This window comes from Bubalus kerabau, chromosome X (genome assembly GCF_029407905.1).
Source record: "Bubalus kerabau isolate K-KA32 ecotype Philippines breed swamp buffalo chromosome X, PCC_UOA_SB_1v2, whole genome shotgun sequence".
Taxonomy (NCBI): Eukaryota; Metazoa; Chordata; class Mammalia; order Artiodactyla; family Bovidae; genus Bubalus; species Bubalus kerabau.
In genome coordinates this window covers 118,826,700-118,852,908 of record NC_073647.1, presented here as the reverse complement: position 1 = coordinate 118,852,908, position 26,209 = coordinate 118,826,700, and the positions used below count along the sequence as shown (strand labels likewise).

The 26,209-nt window shown below is 45.8% G+C and overlaps 1 protein-coding gene and 1 pseudogene across 7 annotated transcripts; one reads left to right on the top strand and one right to left on the bottom strand.

The window, feature by feature from the left end:
* Positions 1–683: 683 nt before the first annotated feature.
* NYX (nyctalopin) lies at positions 684–26,142 on the top strand. Of its 7 annotated transcripts, none has more exons than XR_008708341.1 (3): positions 684–3,544; positions 3,894–3,971; positions 21,818–22,231. XR_008708341.1 is itself a non-coding variant. In XM_055564420.1 (3 exons), the coding sequence occupies exons 2-3, from the start codon at positions 3,935–3,937 to the stop codon at positions 26,094–26,096; spliced, it is 1,449 nt and encodes a 482-aa protein (XP_055420395.1). In that variant the 5' UTR covers positions 684–3,544; positions 3,894–3,934; the 3' UTR covers positions 26,097–26,142. The 7 variants fall into 7 exon arrangements, 2 of the variants coding, with proteins under 2 accessions (XP_055420395.1, XP_055420396.1); XR_008708342.1 differs by lacking the exon at positions 21,818–22,231 and adding an exon at positions 10,848–10,963; XR_008708343.1 differs by lacking the exon at positions 21,818–22,231 and adding an exon at positions 9,875–9,957.
* Positions 15,579–15,984, bottom strand: LOC129639329 (60S ribosomal protein L32-like; annotated as a pseudogene).
* Positions 26,143–26,209: the final 67 nt, after the last annotated feature.

Below are 26,209 nucleotides of genomic sequence, written 5' to 3'. Positions count from 1 at the left end.
CACTCCAGTATTTTTTTTTTTTTTTAATTATTTACAGCTGGTTGGGTCTTAGTTGTGGCACTTGGGCTTTTCTCTAGTTGTGGACTTGGGCTTAGTTGTTCTGCAGCATGTGGGATTTTCAGTTCCCAGACCAGGGATCGAACCTGTGTCCCCTGAATTGGCAGGTGGATTCTTAAACCACTGGATCACCAGGGAAGTCCCTGCTCCAGTATTCTTGCCTGGAAAATCCCATGGACAGAGGAGCCTGGTAGGCTACAGTCCGTGGGGGTCGCAGAGTTGGACAAGACTGAGCACACACAACCAACAACCAAATCGGGGAAGCTTAATTACTCCCCCAGTCCCCTGATTTGTTACAAGAGATAAAAGCCTGGAAAGACGTTTTCTTTAGGAATCAGTGCATCACCATTATTTAGCCTGCTCGCCAGAGGCTGCTGGAAGAGAAGTGGCTCCCCATCTCCTCTGGGAGCACCCTCTACCAAGGGTGGGAGTGGGTGGACAAGTGCCCCAGCTCCCTGCCCTGCGGAGGAGATCGGTCTGAGACGTGTGCTCAGTCTTGTCTCGCAGCGTTTGCTTGTGTATTAGGCTCCACATTCGACTCCGCGAATTAGGCTCTGCTGGCTCACAGCGCCAGTCTGTTTGATAACACCATTGATTTCTACCTTCCCCAGGCTCCTGCTGGGGCTTCCACAGTCGCTTCACAAATCCAGTACTTTCATTTGTATCCTTGTCCCAGGATCTGTCTTTGGGGGATCCGAACTAAGCATAACGCCATTTCATGTTGCAGTTGGGTCCGGGCTCATTAAAAGCGTGAAAGGAAGCGATCTCTGACTTCCTTCCGGGGCTCGGCCGGGAGTTTGCCTCATCCGCCCGCCTCCTATCAAATGCAACGGGGCACCTTGCTTTGTTTCACTCGGTGCCAGGCTGAACATGCCCGCGCGCGCTGACCCTGCACAATGGTCTCGTCTCCCTGCGGTCTGTGTGTGTACACGCAGGCCAGCAGGAGTCGGCAGCAGAGAAATGGAAAGAATCTGGTTTAGTATCCAGCACCGCCCCCTTCCTCCCCGAGGATGCCCATTTGAGGCCGATGAAGTCTGAACCCCTGAACCCGTGGACGAATTTTGTCTTTTCATTAGCGGCCCCGTGCTGAGTCTTGCTGGCGGCTTCCAAACCAATGCAGCAGGAATGACAAAGAAACGCTAGAGCTCTCCCCCGCCCCCACTGCTGATGGAAGCTTTTCTAGAAGGCCACCTGCAAAGGCAAAGCCCCGCATCCCGGGCGCCTCTATGTCACGTGCTCACTTAGCCCACCCCTCCTCCCTTTTCCTGCCCCTCTCATCAGCCACCAGCTGCATCAAGACCGAGAGCCAGCGCAGGCAGCCCCCACCTCCGAGTGGCGGTGTGTGTGTGTGTGTGTGTGTGTGGCGGGGAGCTGTCTTGTCTGAAGACAGGATCCAGTCTGGTGTTTCTCCTCAGGGGCTCGGCAGTCCATCGCACTTCCTGTGACACCCCCTCCCTTCTTGCCCTTTTTTTTTTTTTTTTTAACCCCCTGGGAACTAGTCTTTGATGACCAGGCTCCTTGTTCCCCAGTCGGTCAGTGTGACTAGCTGGTGCGGTGAATGGGCCCTCCTTCGTCTCTCGCCTGACAGGCTTCTCATTGCTCCTTACTTTGCACTCAGGAGGAATGTCTGATTTCACAGGCAGAGGCAGTCTTCCTCAGGGAGACCCTTGGCCCAGAACCCCAGGCCCACAAGCCTGCTGAAGACTGAAGGCAAGGTGGACCTGGAAAGCGCAGCCCATGGTCATTAGGTGTTAACAGTCTGGTCTCAAGGTTGTGTTTTAGCCTGTGGCCTGCTGGTGGCAGAGCAGAGGCTTCTTGGGGCCAAGGTTTGGAAAGAAGTCTGCAAGAATGCCCCCAGCATGAGTGGTCACCAGGGTAGTGCTGCCCACTGCTCCCACCTGAGCAGGGAGGGCCCACTCCTGGGAATAGGGACTTCATTTTTTTGGGGGGAGGGGATCCTCCAGTATAGTTTCTTTCCTAGCAGAGGTTATGACAAGTGCAGCCATATTTTGACTTTCAAGACCCAAAGAAAACAACAATTCCCCAGGGCACAGCAGTCTCTGTTGCCTGGTTCCAGGCCAGGACAGCCAGGATGTGGCAGGTTGCCATGGATACCTGGCGAGCAGAGGAACTTGCTGAGCAGAGGATCAGACCCTACAGTCAGGCCTGGTGGATCTGATGGGGCCAGAAGAATGCAGGGACACCTAAACCGCTGTCATCACGTTGAGCAGAGCCCCTCCACCACTCCCCTGAACCAGGGCTTTCCGCTTTAGGGCTCATAGTTGTTGGTGGGCAGTCGCTAAGTCGTGTCTGACTCTTTGTGACTCCATGGACTGCAGCATGCCAGGCTTTCCTGTCCGTCACCAACTCCCAGAGCTTGCTCAAACTCAGGTCCACTGAGTCAAAGATGCCATCCAACCATCTCATCCTCTTTTGTCTCCTTCTCCTGTCTTCAGTCTTTCCCAGCACCAGTCTTTTCCAACAAGTCGGCTCTTCGCATCAGATGGCCAAGGTATTGGAGCTTCAGCTTCAGCATCAGTCCTTCCAATGAATATTCAGGGTTGATTTCCTTTAGGATGGATTGGTTTGATCTCCTTGGTGTCCAAAGGTCTCTCAAGAGTCTTCTCCATGCATAGGAATCTTGTTAAAATAAAGATGCTGGCTCTAGGGGCCTGGGGTGGGGGTGCTGAGACTTCCTCATTCCCAACCAGTTCCCAGATGCTTCTGCTGGTCTGAGGCCACGCTCTGAGTTCTGGTGGATTTGGGAAATCTCAGCCAGGTTCTGAAAATGGCTACAGACCTGCTGCCTTGGGTGGGGGAGGGCAAGCATCGCCTCGACTTCAATGCTGGGACTCTAGCCTTGGTGATAGGCCCACGGCAGTCTGTTGTTGGATCATCTGCCATCAGCTTCTCAACAGAGAAAGGAAAGCAGCAGCGTTCATTTTAAGAAAACATCATTATTTTAAGCTGTTCTGCCCCTTCCCCACATCTCCAAGTTCTATGACACATCCTTGTTGAAAATGCTGATAATGCTATTTGGGTGGCGGGAAGCCAGTTTCTGGCTGTTCATTGCTTGAGGCTGGGGCTAGGGTCAGGGCAGGAGGCGGGGTCTGTGGAGGGTTTAAGGAGAGAAAGGGGCCAGGCAGATGGAGAAGCCAAGGCCTGGGAATAAAGCTGATTGGTGTGTCAGCAAAATCTGTCACTGGCTTTGGTGATTCGAAAGGCAGACACATTCTTTCATCTCTGTTAATCCTCATCTGATACAGGATTTCCCTGCCATTAAATCTGGAGAAAGAAAAATAGGTACTCAAACCTGCACCAGCAACTATTTCTCCTCTCCCCCTGCTCACCATCCTCCCTGCCCTCACTTTACTTCTCTGTCGAATCATTTTTAACATCTGTGGCTGCTTGATTCGGGAGATGGATGGGCTGGGGGAGCCGAAGGGCACCTCGGAGGAGGAGCGGGATCAAGCAGACCCCTAGGATGGTAAGCGACATTTGGGGACCATGTGGGAACACTGGGTTTCCTCTCTGTCCTTTCCTTGCTGGGTTGTCAGTGAGTCCGTCTGAGTTGCTGTCAGGTTTTAGCTTGACGGAAGGGTTTCCAAACAGATCCAAGCTGTCAATTTGGCGGGGTAGGGGGGGCATGTCTGATTGGCTGTTGTTACGGGTTTCTCTTAAGGCAACATCAGGACGATGGGGAGAGAGGTGTGCGGTGAAGAAGGGGGAGAGGCAGGGCATTCATGAGGAAGTGGAGGTATAGGGAGGGGCCTGAGTGACCTGGTTCTCCAGTGACCCCTCCTGGGCACCCGGTGACCTGTGTTCTCTCCCCTCAGGTAGGGATTCCACAGCTGGGTGGTTCTAAGCCAGCAGGCACATGGAAAGCTGCGGGATGCTGAGCCTGCTGCTGCATGGTGAGTTCCAGGGCCCCCTCCTTCATCCCCTAGCAGACACCTGCCAGTGGGTGCAGGGGTTGGGGAGCTTGTAGAAGATGCTCGAAGATGTGTGGAAACCGCAGGGCTTCTGCCTAAGAACCATGGGCTTCAGGTGGCTTCCATGAAAGCTGAACCTGGGCACCAATTCTTCTGAGTAGGCTTCACTGAATGTGTGACCATGGGGGAGGGGATGGAGCACGAGAGGAAAATGCAGGTGGGTTTTTTTTTTTTCATTGTTGTTTCCTGAGCCAAATATATGAAATAACCTCTTGGTGGTTTTCTTATTCTAATTTCAGATATGAATTCACTGGTGTAATCACCAAAAAACTACAGTGGTTTTCTAATCCCATTATTTTAAGCTCATTTAGTTTATAAAAAAAAAAAAAACTCAGTTCCTTAAGAAAATCATCTTCCTAAAGGAAGACTATGACATGAAACATATCATGTTAGAATTATGTGATTAGGGATGTTTAGAATTTTTTTTCTAAGTTTTTTTGGTTCTATTGTTACATGGATTTTAATACAACAAGAAGACTCAGCCCCAATTTTTTCTCACGTCTCTACAGCTCTGGCTGTTCCAACCTAACCCAGATAGCCCAAGGAAAAATCCCTTGTTAAGTTCTGCAGCAAATGATTTAGACAAAGGATCTGTTTTCCTGACCCTCGAGTGAATGTAATTATTTGAGGTTATAACGACCCATGTAATAGGCCTCTGCTGTGCTGACAGAGAAAATGTTACCAGATAATTCTAGAATTCAATAATAGAATTTTCTCACTCTTTAATTCCACCTTTTCAAAAAGTAGAGCTTGCTCTATTCGAGGAATCAACAGGTACACACTGTACCTTCAATACACTCTAGGGATATCATGAGAGAGATAATTGCATAGCCTTTGTCCTTGAGAAATGTACATTCTTTAATGGCTGACTCAATAAGTAAATGAGAAAAAAAAATTGGAACAAGGCACAGGGAACAGTATGATAAATAGGACATGACTTCCTAGCTGGAGGAGACTCCAAAGGACAGAGGTTGACATTTATATAATTACAAACAGCCAGCTCCTTGCCATTTCTCCTACCTAGAAAGGATATGAAATTTGATTGACTCACTGGGACAGAATGTTTGCTTCTAAGAGCCAACATGATTTTCAATCTGTACCCAAAGCTCTCCTGTTCCTCACAGAAAGCAGACAGTATTCATAACCGGTATGCTGCCAAACAGGAACTGTCCCTGCTGCAGAGACCCGAAATACAGCCAGACTTCTTGTGACAAGTTGGAGAGCTGAGCGGTGACATCATTTGCTAACAATAGACGCACTTAAAATTAATGACCGTCTTCCACATCCCCTGGCGCTTTCATTTAAAACACACTCAGCAGCGCAGACCATATTACTCTGACTACAAGGCACAGGATTACAGATGACATGTTCCTGAAGAAGCAGGCAGGGATAGGACTCCACCTCCCCAGCTAGAGAAAAATGGCTGAATCAGCCTGACAAAACAAGGTCATGGTGGAATCAGAGGTGGCTCATAGCAGGGTAAATGTGGAGCAAAACGGAAAGAGAAATTCTCCGGACATGAGGTCTCCTGGCCTCTCCTCTCCCCCAACCCCATGGCAACCCTTGCAGGGTCTTCCTGCTGTCCGCAGCACAATATACCTCTTCCTTATCCTGCTTTACAGGGGTCTTCACCAAAGGCTTGCTTTAAACCATGAGTGTCTAATGAGGGCCAGGGTTTCTGTCTTATTTACCTCCTGTCTCCAGAGTGCTTGATAAGGGTTAGGTTGTTGAATGGGTGAAGCTGCTAAGATTTGAATCATGACAATATCTGATAAAAGTTTTGCATTTGTGTACACACACACACACACATATATATAGTGGTTTAGTCACTAAGTCATGTCCGACTCTTTGCCATCCCATAGACAGTAGCCAGCCAGGCTCCTCTGTCCATAGAATTCTCCAAGCAAAAATACTGGAGTGGGTTGCCATTTCCTTCTCAGTCTATCTTCCCAACCCAGGGATCAAACCTGGGTCTCCTGCATTGCAGGGGGACTCTTTACCAACTGAGCCACCAGGAAAGTCCATATATGTGTATGTGTGTGTATATATATACACACACATATATATGAAACTCTTCAAATCAGTTAATAAGGCAACCCAATTTTTAAAAATTGGCAAATATTTTTAAATAGCTATTTCTTCAAGGAAGATATACAGAATGCTAATAAGTGTATGAAAAGATGCTTCATGTCAGTAGTCATTGGGGAAATGCAAACCCAAACCACAATGAGATGCCACCTCATACCCACCAGGATGGCTGGAATCAAAAAGACTGTTGCAAGTGTTGGTGGGGATGTGGAGCAACTGGGATTCTCAAAGTCTGCTGGTGGGAATGCAAAATGGTTCAGCCACTGTGGAGAACTGTTAGGCAGTTTCTTGGGTGGTAACTCAACAATTTACCATATGGGCCGGCAATCCCACTCCTATATAAAAAGGAAATGAAAACACATGTCCACAAAAAGACTTGCACCCGAGTCCGTACCTCAGCTTTAGTCACAAGAGTTGAAAACTGGAAGCAATCCAAATGTCCATCACTAGGTGACTGAATATACAAATGGCAGTACATTCATACAATGGAACACTGCAGAGCAATAACAAAGAATCGTCAACTGGTATTTGGAACAACAGAGCTGAATTTCACAAATGTAATGTTGACTGAAAGAACCATTTGATTTTGTTTACACGAAATTCTAGAACAGGCAAGGCTGTACTTCAAAAACCATATCAGTGGTTACCTGGAACAGAGGATGGGAAGCGGACTGCTGTCAGAGGGGCCTGGGGAAACTTTTTGGGAGGCAGGAATGTTCTAAATCATGATTAGGGTGGGGGTTACACGGGTGTCTATGTTTGTCATACTTGCTGAACTACATACACTTAAAATGGAGACATTTTATTGTAAGTAAATTATACCTGAATCAACATGACTTAAAAAAAGGAAGGTGGTATGTAGAGAGAGAGAGAACAGCTGCACCCCAGGAGAACAAATCCTTCGTTATCGACCAGGTGCTGCGGAGAGCCGGGCAGTATGTGTGTGAGATTTGATGTCATTACATAGAGAAGTAGCTCCTTCCTTTTGATTGCCAAGTAATTTTCCCTTGTTGGGGTGTACTGGTTTATTTATCCATTGCCCTAGTGTTGAGCATTTAAGTTGTTTCCAGTTTGGGCCAAGTATCTTTAGGCCTGGAGGACTTTCTGAGGCCTAGTGTTTGCCTCAGATGGGACAGCTCGCCACCTCAAGATCCACAGGGCCTGTGAGGCCATCAGCAGACCATCTCTCTGAAGACCAACCAATCCACCCACCATGATTCACACTGGCCGGCAAAGCTGCAGTGTGAATCCTTGATCCTTTCTTTTCTGTCACAATCTCTGCATGATGTGAGAAGCAAGTTATGGGGTCCCCGTGAGATGAGAGGCCGTGGGATGGTCCCCCTCACTGCATTTCTGCTTCTCTCAGCCTATTTGGTTCTGAACATCCAGCACTGGGGCTTGGTCTCTGGAGTAGTTGGGATCGCATTTTCCAGGAGAGGGGAATGACTTGTAGAGCCAAAGTGGCTGAAGAGATTTTGCTGAAATCAGAAAACGGACCATATTTTCCCTTGCTATTTTGGTTTCATGAGACACAAGTTCTTTGAAAACAATGAGGACGAAGAAACACTTCAAACTCATTCTGTGGTTGGAAACTCCATGAGTAACTGTTTTCCTAGCAAACCTCAAGGGGCCAAAGCACATACTTGAAAAGCCGAGGACCTGCAGAGAAATCCTTCAGCTGGTCTGCATTAAGACATCATTCTAAAAAATTAAAAAAGAGACATCATTTTGTGGGCATCTGAGCTTGGCCATTGCCGCCCTCCTGCAGCTTGGGGGCTGGACCAGAACACTGAGGCAGAGACCCATTTCCGGTGTTTTCCCCAATTCAGGGAGAGCTTATAACATTTTGTTGTTGTTGTTGTTTGAAGTAAAATTCACGTAACAGAAGATGAACTGTTAACAAGTGGAAAGTGTAGAATTTGATGGCAGTTAGTACATTCACAATGGTGTGAAACTCTCCTCTCTGTCCAGTTGCAAAACATTATCACATCCCGAAGGGGAACCCAGTACTTATTTAGCAGTCACTCCTCACTCTTTTCTTCCTCTAAGCCCCTGGCAACCACTAATCCACTTTCTTTCTCCATAGATTTACTATTCTGGATACTTCATATAAGTGAAATCATATGTGGCCTGTGTGTCTGGCTGCTTTCACTTAGCACAATATTTTTGAGGTTCAGCCATATTGTAGCATGGGTCAGTACTTCATTCCTTTTTATGGCAGATTAACATTCCACCCTGTGGCTAGACTATGTTTTGTTTGTCCATTTACCTGTTGATGAACATTTGTTGCTTCCATCTTTGGGCTGCTGCTGCTAAGTCACTTCAGTCGTGTCCGACTCTGTGCGACCCCATAGATGGCCTCCTACCAGGCTCCCCCGTCCCTGGGATTCTCCAGGCAAGAACACTGGAGTGGGTTGCCATTTCCTTCTCCAATGCATGAAAGTGAAAAGTGAAAGTGAAGTCGCTCAGTCGTGTCCGACTCTTAGCGACCCCATGGACTGCAGCCTACCAGGCTCCTCTGCCCATGGGATTTTCCAGGCAAGAGTACTGGAGTGGGGTGCCATTGCCTTCTCCGATCTTTGGGCTATTGTGGGACATTTGTGTACAAGTATTTGTTAGAACACCTACTTTCACCCAGGAGTGAAACTGCTGGGGCATATGGTAACTTTGATGTTTAAAGTGAGTGAAAGTGTTAAGTCACTCAGTTGTGTCCAACTCTGTGACCCCATGAACTGTAGCCAGCCAGGCTCCTCTGTCCATGGAATTCTCCAGGCAAGAATACTGGGGTGGGTAGCCATTCCCTTCTCCAGGGGATTTTCCCGTCCCAGGGATTGAACCTGGGTCTCCTGCATTGTATGTAGATTCTTTACCATCTGAGCCACCAGGGAAGCCCAAATTTATGTTATACCCTGTGACACTTTATACCTCAGAGGCAAATCCCATCTTTATAAAGTTGGTCCACCTAGACCCCTGGTTTTTGACTTGGGCTGTATATTGGAATTCCCCGTGGAGCTTTAAGAGTACTGATACCTGGTTCCACTCTGGAAAATTCTGATGTAATTGGTCTGGTGAGTTGGTTAAAAGCTCCGTAGGTGATTTTAATATGCAGCCCAGGTAGCGAACCATTCTAAATTCTTCCTTTGCAGTCTAACTTGTAGTAACAACTTCAATATTCTCATACTTGGTATTTTGTATTCCACCCTTGGGCAGATATTCACCCGGTCCTTGAAGTACTGATCCTTTGGTGAGGTTTAATCTTGTGATAACAGCAGCTCATGGCACCTGCCGTTGGCGTCAGTGCTTTCATAGCTATTTCAAGCATTACCAGTCATCTGTTCCTCACAATTGTCAACCTGTTAACAGGTGAGGAAACTGAGATATAAAACAAAAACCAAAAAAGGCAGCGTCATCAGAGTTTATGAGACATCTAGAGTGACAGGCCGCTGCCTCAGGGTGAGTGTTTCCAGACTGAATGCTCTGGAAAACCCCCACACGGGAATACGGGAGCTATGACAGAGGCAGGCTGAGCCAAGGCTGGTTCTGCTGAATTTCTCATCTTCCCCTCCTTACCTCAGGCTGGGAATAAAAGCACTGAAGACTTTTCAGATTTCCACATGGATCCTTCCCTAAAATTCCAATGGGGGAAAATAAATTGCTAAGCAACTGCCAGTGTTTGACTTTCTCTTCTCACACACTGTGATCTTTATTTTAATTTGGCAAATGTATTTTTGGCCAAGGTATTCCCATGGAACTCAGCTCTGGACAGCCAAGGAGATTTGTCTTTGGAATGATCACTTCTGATTCCAGGAGAGACCACTTTTCATTTGAATTTCAAAAAAAATCAGGGATAGCATAAACAATTTTTGATTCCATTTTCTATATTTCCTGGTGATGAATGGCACAGAGCTTCGTTTTGGTTGACAGGCGCTGCCTGGTCTCAAGTTTGAGTTGTTTTTTCTCTTTCAAGGTGAAGAATTCAAGAGGTTCTGGGAGGGGGGGAGGGGGAGGAACCAGAAGGCGATGGTACTTGAGGGAACCTGTCTCACTTAGGATGTTGCTCAGGAATGGCATTGCAAACCTTAGAACCCACTCCAGGTCATTGAAGATGAGAAGGGGTTTATTCAGAGATGCTAGGTGTTCCCAGACTTCCTGGTTGGAGGTCCACCCCCGGAAGCAATGTCTAAATCAGGTAGGGGGGCAGTTCCAGCAAGATCCAATGGCCACCACATGCTGGGTGCCGGGTGCCAGAAATCCACCATGGGAACCATCTTGGCCAGATAATAGTTTCTGCCTGGCACCAAGTTCTGAAGTCAAGCCTCGCTGGGTGTGTGGGATTGGCAGAGCTACATCACATGCCTGGGGCCTAACTGCAAGGGAAGTTGAGAAAAGACAGTTTCTGGTTTCTACTTGAGGAGGCAGAACTTAAAATATAGGCAGTTCCCTAAATGTACTAACAGTAGTTAGAAGGTTGTGGGTGACCAGCCAGAAAAGGGCACTGGTCCATACAGATGGTTTGAGTAGGTTTCTGAAATGGAAACAGGGAAATGTCTCAGAAATAGCTATAGCAGGGCCTTATGCTTTCTAAAGGCTGGCCAGGAGCTTTGCAGTCTCCCTGATCTCCTTTTCTGGGATCCTCGGGGCCGGTTTAGTTCTCTGCACACTAGTTTCCTCAGCTTGTCTTTAGCTCTTGCTCTGATTAACTCTACCTAGGTCAGATGTTCCAGAGAAGGCGATCGCACCCCACTCCAGTACTCTTGCCTGGAAAATCCCATGGACAGAGGAGCCTGGTAGGCTGCAGTCCATGGCGTCGCTAAGAGTCGGACACGACTGAGTGACTTCACTTTCCCTTTTCACTTTCATGCATTGGAGAAGGAAATGGCAACCCACTCCAGTGTTCTTGCCTGGAGAATCCCGGGACGGGTGAACCTGGTGGGCTGCCGTCTCTGGGGTCGCACATGGTTGGACATGACTGAAGCGACTTAGCAGCAGCAGGTCAGATGTTCACCTGCAGTCCAAACAGCTGTGACTCGGAGAAGGCTACAGAGACACACAGGACCCTAAGTGGCGTATTTTTTCTTAGATGTGTTGCTTGGCAACAGCTGTTGTCCAGCTGTGGAAATGAGAGCCAGAAGGGCCCTCCAGGGTCAGGAAGTGCAGGCTTTTCAGTTCAGTTACAGAAAGGGAAGCTCAGAAAGGTTAGGGGTGGGGGGTGAGGGATACTACAGTACAGTGGAAAAGACAGAAATCAAAGGTTGGTGTTGTTTAATTATCCTGGACCTCAGTTTCCTTTTTTGTGAGAAGAGAATAATACTTACTTTGCAGGGTTGTCGTATTAAATTAAAAGATATAGCAAGCTTCAGTTCAGTTCAGTCTCTCAATCATGTCCGACTCTTTGCGACCCCATGAATTGCAGTACGCCAGGCCTCCCTGTCCATCACCAACTCCCAGAGTTCACTCAAACTCATGTCCATCAAGTCAGTGATGCCATCCAGCCATTTCATCCTCTGTCGTCCCCTTCTCCTCCTGCCCCCAATCCCTCCCAGCATCAGAGTCTTTTCCAATGAGTCAACTCTTCGCATGAGGTGGCCAAAGTACTGGAGTTTCAGCTTTAGCATCAGTCCTTCCAATGAACACCCAGGACTGATCTCCTTTAGAATGGACTGGTTGGATCTCCTTGCAGTCCAAGGGACTCTCAAGAGTCTTCTCCAACACCACAGTTCAAAAGCATCAATTCTTTGGTGCTCAGCCTTCTTCATAGTTCAACTCTCACATCCATACATGACCACAGGGAAAACCATAGCCTTGACTAGACAGACCTTTGTTGGCAAAGTAATGTCTCTGCTTTTGAATATGCTATCTAGGTTGGTCATAACTTTCCTTCCAAGGAGTAAGCATCTTTTAATTTCATGGCTGCAGTCACCATCTGCAGTGATTTTGGAGCACCCCAAGATAAAGTCTGACACTGTTTCCACTGTTTCCCCATCTATTTCCCATGAAGGGATGGAACCAGATACCATGATCTTAGTTTTCTGAATGTTGAGCTTTAAAGCCAACTTTTTCACTCTCCTCTTTCACTTTCATCCAGAGGCTTTTTAGTTCCTCTTCATTTTCTGCCATAAGGGTGGTGTCATCTGCATATCTGAGGTTATTGATAATTCTCCCTGCAACCTTGATTCCAGCTTGTGCTTCTTCCAGCCCAGCGTTTCTCATGATGTACTCTGCATATAAGTTAAATAAGCAGGGTGACAATATACAGCTTTGATGCACTCCTTTTCCTATTTGGAACCAGTCTATTGTTCCATGTCCAGTTCTAACTGTTGTTTCCTGACCTGCATATAGGTTTCTCAAGAGGCAGGTCAGGTGGTCTGGTATTCCCAACTCTTTCAGAATTTTCCACAGTTTATTGTGATCCACACAGTCAAAGGCTTTGGCATAGTCAATAAAGCAGAAATAGATGTTTTTCTGGAACTCTCTTACTTTTTCCATGATCCAGAGGATGTTGACAATTTGATCTCTGGTTCCTCTGCCTTTTCTAAAACCAGCTTGAACATCTGGAAGTTCATGGTTCACATATTGCTGAACCCTGCTTGGAGAATTTTGAGCATTACTTTACCCTGAGCAAATACTTATTAAAAGTTGGTTGTTGGAAGAGCAAAAGAAACCCATAAACTATTATTAATTTGAAAAGTAGTAGATGTGTTTATATCACCTGGACAACATACGGTGCCATACTTCCCACACTGTGTCCTGTGCATATCAGCTGTCTTTGGGGGTAGAATACATCTGCAGGCCATGTGCTGTTGAGCTCCTAGAACCACTTCAGGTAGGTCTGTTCTGGGACTGCATGTATGTGTAATCGTGTCGAATGCATTATTTCAGCCCTCTTTTGCTCACCATGTTTTTGTTGTGTCAGTAGTTTGTTCCTTTTTATTGCTGAGTCGTATTCCACTGAATGACTATGTTGTAATTTATTTCTCTGCTGTTGAGTAATTTCCTGTTTTGTTCTATTATGAATAAGCCACAATGAACTTTCTTGTACAGTCTTTATGTGGACATTTTTTCTTTTTCGTTTCTCTTGGGTGAATACCTAGGACACAGTCATATGTTTAGCTTTAATAGATACTGTCAAAATTTTCCTAAGTCATTGAATTATATTTTCCATTCTCATCAGTGATGTAAGAGAATCCCATTGCTCTACATCCTTACCAGTATTTAGGGTTGTCACCCATTCTAGTGAGTGTGTAGGGAACCTGATTGTAATTTTAATTTGCACTTCCCTAATGGCTAATGATGTACAGCACCTTTTCATGTGCTTAATGGCTACTTAATAAATTCTTTTGTAAAGTGTTCTGGTCTTTTACTCATTTTTATTTAGTTTGTCTTCTCATTCTTCATTCACAGGAGTAGTTTTTATATTCTCTATACAAGTCATACATACAAACAGTATCTTTTTAAAAAAATAGCTTTATTGAGGTATAGTTGATATATAACAAATTAAACATATTTAAGGTATATCCTAATTCTCCAAGCCAGGCTTCAGCAATATGTGAGCTGTGAACTTCCTGATGTCCAAGCTGGTTTTAGAAAAGGCAGAGGAACCAGAGATCAAATTGCTAACATCCGCTGGATCATAGAAAAAGCAAGAGAGTTCCAGAAAAACATCTATTTCTGCTTCATTGACTATGCCAAAGCCTTTGACTGTGTGGATCACAATAAACTGTGGAAAATTCTGAAAGAGATGGGAATACCAGACCACCTGATCTGCCTCTTGAGAAATTTGTATGCAGGTCAGGCAGCAACAGTTAGAACTGGACATGGAACAATAGACTGGTTCCAAATAGGAAAAGGAGTTCGTCAAGGCTGTATATTGTCACCTTGTTTATTTAACTTATATGCAGAGTACATCATGAGAAACGCTGGACTGGAAGAAACACAAACTGGAATCAAGATTGCGGGGAGAAATATCAATAACCTCAGATATGCAGATGACACCACCCTTATGGCAGAAAATGAAGAGGAACTAAAAAGCCTCTGGATGAAAGTGAAAGTGGAGAGTGAAAAAGTTGGCTTAAAGCTCAACATTCAGAAAACGAAGATCATGGCATCCAGTCCCACCACTTCATGGGAAATAGATGGGGAAACAGTGGAAACAGTGGCAGACTTTATTTTTCTGGGCTCCAAAATCACTGCAGATGGTGACTGCAGCCATGAAATTAAAAGACGCTTACTCCTTGGAAGGAAAGTTATGACCACCCTAGATAGCATATTCAAAAGCAGAGACATTACTTTGCCAACAAAGGTCCGTCTAGTCAAGGCTATGGTTTTCCCTGTGGTCATGTATGGATGTGAGAGTTGGACTGTGAAGAAGGCTGAGCGCCAAAGAATTGATGCTTTTGAACTGTGGTGTTGGAGAAGTCTCTTGAGAGTCCCTTGGACTGCAAGGAGATCCAACCAGTCCATTCTGAAGGAGATCAGCCCTGGGATTTCTTTGGAAGGACTGATGCTAAAGCTGAAACTCCAGTACTTAGGCCACCTCATGCGAAGAGTTGACTCATTGGAAAAGACTCTGATGCTGGGAGGGATTGGGGGCAGGAGGAGAAGGAGACGACAGAGGATGAGATGGCTGGATGGCATCACTGACTCGATGGACGTGAGTCTCAGTGAACTCTGGGAGTTGGTGATGGACAGGGAGGCCTGGCGTGCTGCGATTCATGGGGTCGCAAAGAGTCGGACACGACTGAGTGACTGATCTGATCTGTGAAACTATCAGCACAACTTAGACAATGAATATATCCCATATCCATCACCCCCCAAATTCATGCCCCTTTATAATCCTTCCCTTCTGCCCCTCCATGCCTTCCCACACATCCCCAGGCAACCACTAATCTTTCTGTTACTATATACCAATTTGTTGTTTCTAAAATTTTTTATAAATGGAATCATATAGCATGTACTCATTTTTGTCTGGCTTCTTTCAGCAGAATTATCTTGAGGATCATCCATGTTGCATATATCAATAATCTATTCCTTTTAATGACCGAGTAGTATTCCATTGTATGCATATATCATAATTTATTTACCTATTCAACTTTTGATGGGTGTTTGTATTGTTTCCACCTTTGGTTTATTATGCATAAAGCCACTGTGAACATTCATGCTCTAGCCTTTTGTATGAACATGTGCTTTTACTTTCCTACAAGTAGAATGAACTGATCATAAAGCAGGTATATGTTTAACTTTTAAAAAAACTGCCACATTGTTTCCAATGTGGTTATACCATTTAACATTCCCACCAGCAGTATAAGAGAGATATAGTTATATATGCTTTCCAACACTTTGTATGGTCAGTCTTTCTAATTTTAGTCATTCTAATAGGTAATTTTTTTTTTTTTCTGAGTTTTATGGTTTTATTAGCACAAACAAAATGTGCACACCAGCTGTCTATTCATTTTCTTCACTGTGCAGGCTGGTGTTGGGATTGGTGATTCTGATGGCCAGCTGGGCTGCTCTTTTCACAATGGCCTTGAGGCTCCTGGAGGAGACACTGTGAGCAGTCTCAGCACAGTAAGATTTTTTGTCCATCAGCAGTACTTCAAGCTCCTTGACATTGTGGATGAGGTACTTCCTGAAGCTGCTGGGCAGCATGTGCCTTGTTTTCCTGTTGCTCTAGTAACTGATGTTGGGCATCAAGATCTGGCCTTTGAATCTCCTGTGCACCCTGTTGTCAATGCCTCTCAGTTTCCGCCAGTTCTGCTTAATTTTGACACATTGTTCTGACTGGTACTGGATTAACCTTTTGGTCCCCTTTCGGGATCTTGGGCTTCAGGAGGGGTCTGAAGGTGGCCATGATGCTGAGTAAGAGCTATCTGCCACCTCTATAGGCAGCACACCAAGGAAGAGAGAGCAATAGGTGAATATTTTACCTTGCATTTCCCTAACAACTAATGATGTTGACCATCTTTTCATGTCTTTGTCTCCTGTATATCTTTTTTTGGTAGTGTTTCTTTTAATATTTTGCCCACTTATTAATTGGGTGATTTATTTCTTATATTTTATTATTTAATCTTATTTATAAAATTATATTTATTTAGTTTAATATTATTTATTTAATAAATTATTATAATTTATTGCCTATTTTCTTATTGAGTTTTGAGAGTTCTTTACAAATGCTGAATACAGGTCATTTATGAGATATATACAAAGGATATATATAAATATACCTTAAATATCTTTTCTCACAGTCTGTGCTTGTTTTTTTGTTTTCTTGACAGTGTCTTTCAAAGAGCAGAAGTTTTAAATTTTGATGTCTCTAATTTATTACTTTTTTTCTTTTATGATTAATGCTTTTTTCCCCCTAATAAATCTTTACCTACGATGAGGTCACAAAGATATTCTCCTGTGTTATCTTCAAGAAGCTTTATAATTTTAGCTTTTACATTGAGATCTATGGTCCATCTAAAATGGGTTTTTGTGTATGCTGTGAGGTAGGAGTCAGTATTCTTTTTTATTTTCTAGGAGCTGCAATATGCATCTTTGATTTATCATGCTCTACTGTCCCCATCTCCCCCTGGCATGGAAAAACTCTCTTGTCTATTTGATTAAACAAAAATAAAATAAGCTACATGGGAACAATTTTAAAGTCCAAAGAGATACCAACTTTAAGGCTGCAGTAGCTGATACAGCATCCCCTAGCTATCTTCTCCAGCTTTCTCTGTGGGCCACAGACATATATTCAGATGCCTGTGAGCTAACATGGGAGTTGTGGGACACTTTTCCATTGGTTCTTCACCAGCTCATTGCCTGTTATGCCTGAGGCCTGCAGTATATCATTTAAGATTTAAAAGTAAAACTCCAGAGCTGGGGAAAAAACCCACCCCAAACAAAAACCCACATTAAAGGTTTTGGGGAAAACCTTTGCTTCCCCATTCTCCATTTAATTGATGGAATCCACACCACCGTTGCAATGCCCATTTTTAAAAGTGTCAAGAGGCAGTCAGCACCCAGGTGGGCTTGCAGCATGGTTTCTGTGGCCCAGGCAGGTATTTTGGTGGTGCTGTCCCTTACATCATGTCTGTATCATGGTCTACTTTGAATAAATCTTATACAGTTTCATGTCTAACATAAGATCCTTCGGAGAGTACAATTTAGTGTACTTCCCTTCTCATTCTTTATGCTATGGTTGGATTTTTCATTTACATATGAAACATATGTAAATGTTTCATTTTATATTTCATTACATATTATTACATTGTTGTTTTGTTTTCAACAGTCACTTGTCTGTTAAGCAATTAAGGTGAGAGGAGAGTAGTCTTTCATATTTAGTGGCATATTTGCCATTTCCATGGCTCTTCATTCCTTCCTGTGGATCTCACTTTCATCTAGTGTCATTTTCCCTCAAGCTAAAGAATGTCTTCATTTCTTGCTCTGCAGAAGCTCTGCTGGAGATGCATTTTCTCAGATTTTGTTAACCTGAAAGCATCTATTTTACTTCATTTTTGAAGATATTTCTATTGGATATAGAATTCTAGGTTGCCAGATTTTGCGTTTCTTTCAGCAGTTTAAAATATATTTTATGTTTGGGCACAAGAGTATATATAGCCATTTCAGAAAAGGTTTTAAGATACTTCCTTTAAGGAACATTTGTCTAGACACGTCTTCATTGCCTTGTGTGAAATTAATAGCTTAAAAAGAACTCTGTGAATGGTTCTAAATGCAAACTTTGAAATTGTTGAATAACTTAATTAAGATGCATTTCATTCCTGGTTTATGAAAAAAAGGATATCATGTTATTGTATTATGGCTCCTTTGTTGCTAATTAGCCAGGCATCATTTTTAAATTGATGTTTCTCTATGTAATGTGTCTTTTTTCTCTGGATGCTTTGAAGAATTTTCTACTTTGGTTTTCAGCAGTTTGACTGTGATGTGCCTAGATAAATGTGTTTGTGTGTGTGATATTAGTTGGGAGTTTGCCGAGCTTTGTGTTTTTAACCCAATTTTGGAAACTATCTTCAATTATTTTTCTGCCATATTCTCTTTTCTCCTCTGGGAATCCAAATACATGCACGTTAGTCTAATTGCTTGATATTGTCCCACAGGTCATCGAGCATCGAGGCTGGATATTTTTTCCAATCTTTTTTTTTTTTTTGGTCTCTGAGCTTCATTTTGGGTAATTTATTTTGACTTCTTTCAAATTCATGAATATTCTGTGTCTAGTCTGCTGTTTTTCTTATTCAATGATTTAAAAAATTTTTTAGATATGGAATTATTTCAGTACTAAGATTTCTATTAAGTTCATTTTCATAGTTTCCATACCTCTTTTTAAAATACATATATAATTGATTCATACCTCTTCTAAAATTCACATTCCTCATGTCTTCATCCACTATACCCATCTTTTCCTATAAATTCCTTAACATTTATAATAAATCCTTGTTTTGTAATTTCAATGTCTGGGCTGTCACTGTGTCTGCTGCTGTTGACTGTATTTTTTTCTCTTGAGAAATGTCATGTTTTGCTGCTTCTTCACATCTTGTTTTAACAATCTTGTTTAGTCGGTATGTCTTGTCCGTCTCTTTTGCAACCCCGTGGACTGTGGCCTGCCAGGCTTCTGAGAATCTAGTTTCTATAACTACTATCTACAATATCTGCTATACATCAACTACTACTAGATTTGTCCATTTTGGACAGAGGAACTTCTTCACATATCTAGTAGTATTTCATGTATAGCAGATATTGTAGATAGTAGTTACAGAAACTCAACATTCTCTTATCTTCCTTTGAAGCGTGCTGAATTTTCTTCTGGCATTTGGTTAAATTACCGGCAGATCCCCTTGATCCATGGGAAGCTTGGTTGCAGTCTTTGTTAGGGAAGGCCTAGTTTAGTTTTACCCTTTGCCCTGGGAAATGGTCTTTATTCCTAAGGTGTGACCCTTTGGGGTTTCAATGGAAAGCTGGAAGTATTTTATAAGCCCTTCTAACTTGGTGGACTTTGAACTCTTAATCTGTTTCCCATTACTGGGAAATTGCTGAAATCTCTGTTTAATGCTTTTGGCCTTCCATTCTTGGCTCCTTGGAGTCATCTCCCCCCCCACACACACTTGAGGACTCAAACAAGGATCTAAGTGAGGAGAGTCTGTGTGCCAATTTTCTGGCACCTCTTTTGTAGCTCCCTCGTTCTCATGGTTTCCCTCCTCAGGCCACTGCTGCTGCTATACACTCTGACCTCTTAATTTCTCAGCCCAGTAAGACTCTTGCTTTCTGCTTGAGCTCTACTGCCAAGCAAGTAGACTTACCAAGTGGCGCTAGTGGTAAAGAACCTGCCTGCGAATGCAGGAGACATAAGAGGTGAGGGTTCGATCCCTGGGTTAGGAAGATCCCCTGGAGGAGGGCATGGCAACCCACTTTGATATTCTTGCCTGGAGAATCCATGGACAGAGGAGCCTGGTGGGTTTTCCATAATGTCACAAAGAGTTGGACACGACTGAAGTGACTTAGCATGCATGCCCATGTGCAGGGTGGACTTGAAAATGCCCTGAGAGGAAAAGCCAGTTAGATGTGCCTCTCACCCAGTTTGCTTCTCTTCATTTAAGGGTCCTATCTCCTCTGGCCACCTGTTTAAGTTTGTTTCCAAAAGTGCCTTCAAATGATTTTTCTTTTTCCATTCAAGTATAGTTGATTTCCATTTCAAATGATTTCTTAAAAATGTTTTTCCAGAGTTGACACTAGCCATCAGTAGGAATGTCAGTCTGATACAAGCTGCTGCTGCTGCTGCTGCTAAGTCACTTCAGTCGTGTCCGACTCTATGCGACCCCTGAGACGGCAGCACACCAGACTCCCCCATCCCTGGGATTCTCCAGGCAAGAACACTGGAGTGGGTTGCCATTTCCTTCTCCAGTGCATGAAAGTGAAAAGTGAAAGTGAAGTCGCTCAGTCGTGTCTGACTCTTAGCGACCCCATGGACTGCAGCCTACCAGGCTCTTCCGTCCATGGGATTTTCCAGGCAAGAGTCCTGGAGTGGGGTGCCATTGCCTACCCTGCCATTATTGCAAGCAGAATTTGCCCAACTATGTTACTATTTTTGTTGTTGTTGTTTAGTTGCTAAGTTGTTTCGGATTCTTTTGATACCCCATGGCCTGTGGGCTGCCAGGCTCCTCTGTCCATGGGATTCTCCAGGCAAGAAAACTGGATCAGGTGCCATTTCCTCCTCCAGGGATCTTCCCAACCCAGGGACAGAACCCACGTCTCCTGCATCGGCTATTATTTTTAATAATTAATTTATTGGCTGCACTGTGCATCATACGGGGATCTTAGTTCCCTAACCAGGGATCAAACCCAAGCCCCCAGTAGTGGAAGCATAGGGTCTTTACCATTGGACCATCAGAAGTCCCTATGTTACTATTTTATAAAGTTTTGTTTTGGTGCCCTGTTTTCTGGATCACTAGGAATACACTTAGCCTTCATGTTGGTTAACCCATACTGGAGTTTGGTTGTCGGTTCTAAGAATTTACTTGATTCAGTTTAAACTTCACTAAATAATCCAGTAAATCAGTTATTGTTCATAATGGCTATCAAAGTTTCAGAGGTTGAAAACAGGTCTTTAATAGTGACAACATCTTGAGTGTTTAAAGTTAAAAAAATTTTTTTTATTTTGTGAAATAGGTAATACATTCATATGGCTCAAAATATACAAGGTAAAAAGGATATATAATAAAATGTTTCACCTCCACCTTTTGCATGTATTAAAAAAAAAAAAACTGGCAGCGAAACAGCCAAAAATTTGATCTCTTGTGTTATACAAACAAATGGAATATATCCTGTCATAATCCAATGAATTCTTTGACAAAGTTTTAAAAATAAATGACATTCCCAAGCAGGAATTGTTACAGAGGAAGGCATCAATTCCATTTAATTCTGCAAATATTTACTGAGCCATACAGTGCGCTTGGAACAATATTATCTATTGTGGAGTAGAAACATGAGTCATATTGTTGAGAGTGCACTTCCCTTAATTAGAAAGGAGAAGAGAGTAGAATGAAGGACTCTTTGTAAGGAAACCTGATGCCTCTGCTTGACCCAGTTGGAAGAGTTAATAGAAAAAGGTTCGGCCTCTGTCCAGCCAATGCCTGGAGTTAAGGTTGTATTCTTGGCCCTGTCTCTCTAACAGGGTGTCTGTCCCGCCCAGCTGCTGCCCTATTTACAGCCAAGTCCAGCACAGGGTCCAAGAACCTTGCTGGAACCTTGGTGTCTAGTTCACACTTCTTTGGGAGAAGGGAAAGCGAAGTCTCTGGAACATTAGAATGTTGAACTAGCTACAGGGTACAACTCAAGGGCTGCTCAAAGGGCTGAGTGTTCTCTAGCCAAGTCTCACAGGGCTGAATCCCCTTCCTGGCAGCTGAGAAAAACATGAGTGTCCATAACAGATGTACTGAAAAGACAGCTGGAAGCTGAGCAAAGCTACAGAGGCAGCAGCAAGCATATCAACACACTCCTTCTGTGGCCACACCTTCAGGTTCCCACAAAGGCTTGGTTAGGCAAAGCAGGGTAATGTGTACACAGTGGCAGAGACTGCGTGGTAAGTCAGGGTGTTTGCTAGGAATTGGGGAATGCTGCTGAGGACAGGTAGAAATTCTGAATAACAGTGGTCAGGTTTTACATCTGGGTACCTTTGTTCCTCTTGCAAGAATTTCAGGTGGAGCAGAGCCCACTTGCCAGCTGGTCCTGTCCAGAGAATAAAACTTGTGCATCCTCCATGCTGCCTTTTCTGCTGGAACTCAAGATGAGGCTTAGGACTTCTGGCTACCACATGGAAGCAGGCCATGCCACTCTGCTTTCCTGCAGGGGGCGAGCCACCTGGAGGGCTTTGGAAGTCTGTAGCTGATCTTCCATTCAAATGCTCAGAACAAAATTAATTTATAAGCACCAGTCCTTTCCTGTAATGTGCAAAAAAGGCTCTAGAGAACAAAGGCTGGTGAATGGAAGTTAACCACACAGTGTCCATAAGTACTTTTTGAGATGTGTGAGATGATAGTTTATTTAGTGTGCTGTCATTATGGCTTACGTATAGTGACCATTAGAGAAAAAGATTGATAGGTTTTCCCAATCTAGTCCCTAATTGTCCACCCCATTTTTTGACCTTGCCGTATCACATGTGGGATCTTAGTTCCCCCAACAGGGATCAAACCCATGCCCCCTGCAGTAGGAAGACCAGTTCAGTTCAGTTCAGTTGCTCAGTTGTGTCCGACTCTTTGCGACCCCATGAATCACAGCACAGGCCTCCCTGTCCATCACCAACTCCCGGAGTTCACTCAAACCCATGTCCATCGAGTCGGTGATGCCATCCAGCCATCTCATCTTCTGTCGTCCCCTTCTCCTCCTGCCCCCAATCCCTCCCAGCATCAGAGTCTTTTCCAATGAGTCAACTCTTCGCATGAGGTGGCCAAAGTACTGGAGTTTCAGTGTTAGCATCATTCCTTCCAAAGAACACCCAGGGCTGATCTCCTTTAGAATGGACTGGTTGGATCTCCTTGCAGTCCAAGGGATTCTCAAGAGTCTTCTCCAACACCACAGTTCAAAAGCATCAATTCTTCAGCACTCAGCTTTCTTCACAGTCCAACTCTCACATCCATACATGACCACTGGAAAAACCATAGCCTTGACTAGATGGAGCTTTGTTGGCCAAGTAAGGTCTCTGCTTTTCAATATGGTATCTAGGTTGGTCATAACTTTTCTTCCAAGGAGTAAGTGTCTTTTAATTTCATGGCTGCAGTCACCATCTGCAGTGATTTTGGAGCCCCCAAAAATAAAGTCTGACACTGTTTCCACTGTTTCCCCATCTATTTCCCATGAAGTGATGGCACCAGATGCCATGATCTTCGTTTTCTGAATGTTGAGCTTTAAGCCAACTTTTTCACTCTCCTCTTTCACTTTCATCAAGAGGCTTTTGAGTTCCTCTTCACTTTCTGCCATAAGGGTGGTGTCATCTGCATAGCTGAGGTTATTGATATTTCTCCCGGAAATCTTGATTCCAGCTTGTGCTTCTTCCAGCCCAGCGTTTCTCATGATGCACAGTTGCACTCATCTCACATGCTAGTAAAGTAATGCTCAAAATTCTCAAAGCCAGGCTTCAACAGTACATGAACCGTGAACTTCCTGATGTTCAAGCTGGTTTTAGAAAAGGCAGAGGAACCAGAGATCAAATTGCCAACATCCGCTGGATCATGGAAAAAGCAAGAGAGTTCCAGAAAAACATCTGCTTTATTGACTATGCCAAAGCCTTTGACTGTGTGGGTTATAATAAACTGTGGAAAATTCTGAAAGAGATGGGAATACCAGACCACCTGACCTGCCTCTTGAGAAACCTATATGCAGGTCAGGAAGCAGCAGTTAGAACTGGACATGGAACAACAGACTGGTTCCAAATAGGAAAAGGAGTTCGTCAAGACTGTATACTGTCACCCTGCTTATTTAACTTATATGCAGAGTACATCATGAGAAACACCAGGGAAGTCCCTAATTCTCCCTTCTTCATGAGGCTTAATTTACTCAGTAGGGGTTTTCAGGAATTGAATTCTTATGGTGGGAGGGACTATAGCAGCACCAATAGAAATATAATGCAAGCCACACATGTTTAAATTCTCTGAAAGTGAAAGAAAGTGCAAGTGAAGTCGCTCAGTCGTGTCCGACTCCTTGCGATCCAGTGGACTGTAACCCACCAGGCTCCTCCACTCATGGGATTCTCCAGGCAAGAATACTGCAGTGGGTTGCCATTAATTCTCTATAAGCAGGCCAATAAAAAAGGTAAAAAGAAACCACTGCTATTGATTTTAATATATTAGCTAAGCCAATATATCTAAAATATCATTTTAACATGTAACCAATATAAAAATTGATGAGATAGTTAAAATAATTTTTTTTGGACTTCTCTGGTGGTCTAGTGGTTAAGACTCCGTGCTTCCAGTTGCAGGGAGCACAGATCAGTCCTTGGTCAGGGAACAGAGATCCTGCATGTCTCCCAGGCCAAAAAGAAAAAAAATGTTTAAAATACCTTCTTTTGCTACCAAGTCTTTGGGATCTGGTGTGTATTTTTCACTTTGAGCACACCTCAGTTCAGGCTAGTCACATTTCAAATGTTCAACAGCCAAGTGTGGCTAGGGGCTAGGGACTGGGCAGCACAAGACTAGAGCAGAGATCACAGTGATGCTGTTCAGGTCCGTCTATGCATGCAGACAACGAGCCTCCTGGGCCCTATTCTAGGAGAGCACAAGCGATCATACAGGCAGGAGAAGAGTAGTTAGGGTGGGGTCAGGTGCCGGATTCCAGTTGAGTTTTGCTGATGAACAGAACTGGAAAGCCAAGGGAAAGGACATGATGGGTGGGAAAACCTGAGTAAGGTCTGGAAGGTGGAACTAGTGCCGCGCGGGACGTTTGAGAACTTGGTGGATGGCTGCATCCCGCCACGCGGAGGGATAGGATCCAACCTGGGGAGATCCTGTGGCTGACAGCTGCCTTTTCTGTCTTTTCTCCTCCCTCCCCGCCCCGTCCCCATTAGCGATGGTCCTCGGCCTGCCCAGCACCCGGGCTGCCGAGGACACCTGCGTGAACGCCTGCCCGGCCGCCTGCGTCTGCAGCAGCGTGGAGCGCCGCTGCTCCGTGCGCTGCGACCGCGCGGGCCTCCTGAGGGTGCCGGCCGAGTTCCCGTGCGAGGCGGCCTCCATCGACCTGGACCGCAACGGCCTGCGCTTCCTGGGCGAGCGGGCCTTTGGCACGCTGCCGTCGCTGCGCCGCCTGTCGCTGCGCCACAACAACCTGTCCTTCATCACGCCCGGCGCCTTCAAGGGCCTGCCGCGCCTGGCCGAGCTGAGCCTGGCGCACAACGGCGACCTGCGCTACCTGCACGCGCGCACCTTCACCGCTCTCGGCCGCCTGCGTCGCCTCGACCTGACAGTCTGCCGCCTCTTCAGCGTGCCCGAGCGCCTTCTGGCCGAGCTGCCCGCTCTGCGCGAGCTCGCCGCCTTCGACAACCTGTTCCGCCGCGTGCCCGGCGCGCTGCGCGGCCTGGCCAACCTGACGCATGCGCACCTGGAGCGCAGCCGCATCGAGGCCGTGGCCTCCAGCTCGCTGCTGGGCCTGCGCCGCCTGCGCTCGCTCAGCCTGCAGGGCAACCGCGTGCGCGCCGTGCACGGCGGCGCCTTCCGCGACTGCAGCGCCCTGGAACACCTGCTGCTCAACGACAACCTGCTGGCCGCGCTGCCGGCCGATGCCTTCCTCGGCCTCCGCCGCCTGCGCACGCTCAACCTGGGCGGCAATGCGCTGGGCCGCGTGGTGCGCGCCTGGTTTGCCGAGCTGGCCGAGCTCGAGCTGCTCTACCTGGACCGCAACCACATCGCCTTCGTGGAGGAGGGCGCCTTCCAGAACCTCTCGGGCCTCCTGGCCCTGCATCTCAACGGCAATCACCTCACTGTGCTTGCCTGGGCTGCCTTCCAGCCCGGCTTCTTCCTGGGCCGCCTCTTCCTCTTCCGCAACCCGTGGCGCTGCGACTGCCGTCTGGAGTGGCTGCGGGACTGGATGGAGAGCTTTGGGCGCACCGCTGACGTGCCCTGCGCCTCTCCGGGCTCGGTGGCTGGCCTCGACCTCCGCCAGGTGGCCTTCGGGCGCTCCTCCGAAGGCTTCTGTGTGGACCCTGACGAGCTGAACCTCACGGCTTCCAGTCCCGGCTCATCCCCAGAGCCGGCGGCCACCACAGTGAGCAGGTTCAGCAGCCTCCTCTCCAAGCTGTTGGCCCCGAGGGCCCCGGTGGCGGAGGCAGCCAATACCACTAAGGGGCCGGTCAACACCTCGCTGTCCGACAGCCTTCCCTCTCTCGGGGTAGGCGGCTCGGGCCACAAGACCCCGTTTCTCGTGGGCTCTGGTCTCCTGCTCAGTGTGGCCCAGCACGTGCTGTTTGTCCTCCAGAGGGACTGACTGTGCCACACCAGGGTGGCCCAGACTGCCTTGGCGGGGCAGAGGGGAGGTTGTTAACTGGGCTGGATGGTGGTTGGTGGGGAGAGGGGCACAGGATGGGGGCAGGGAGTGGA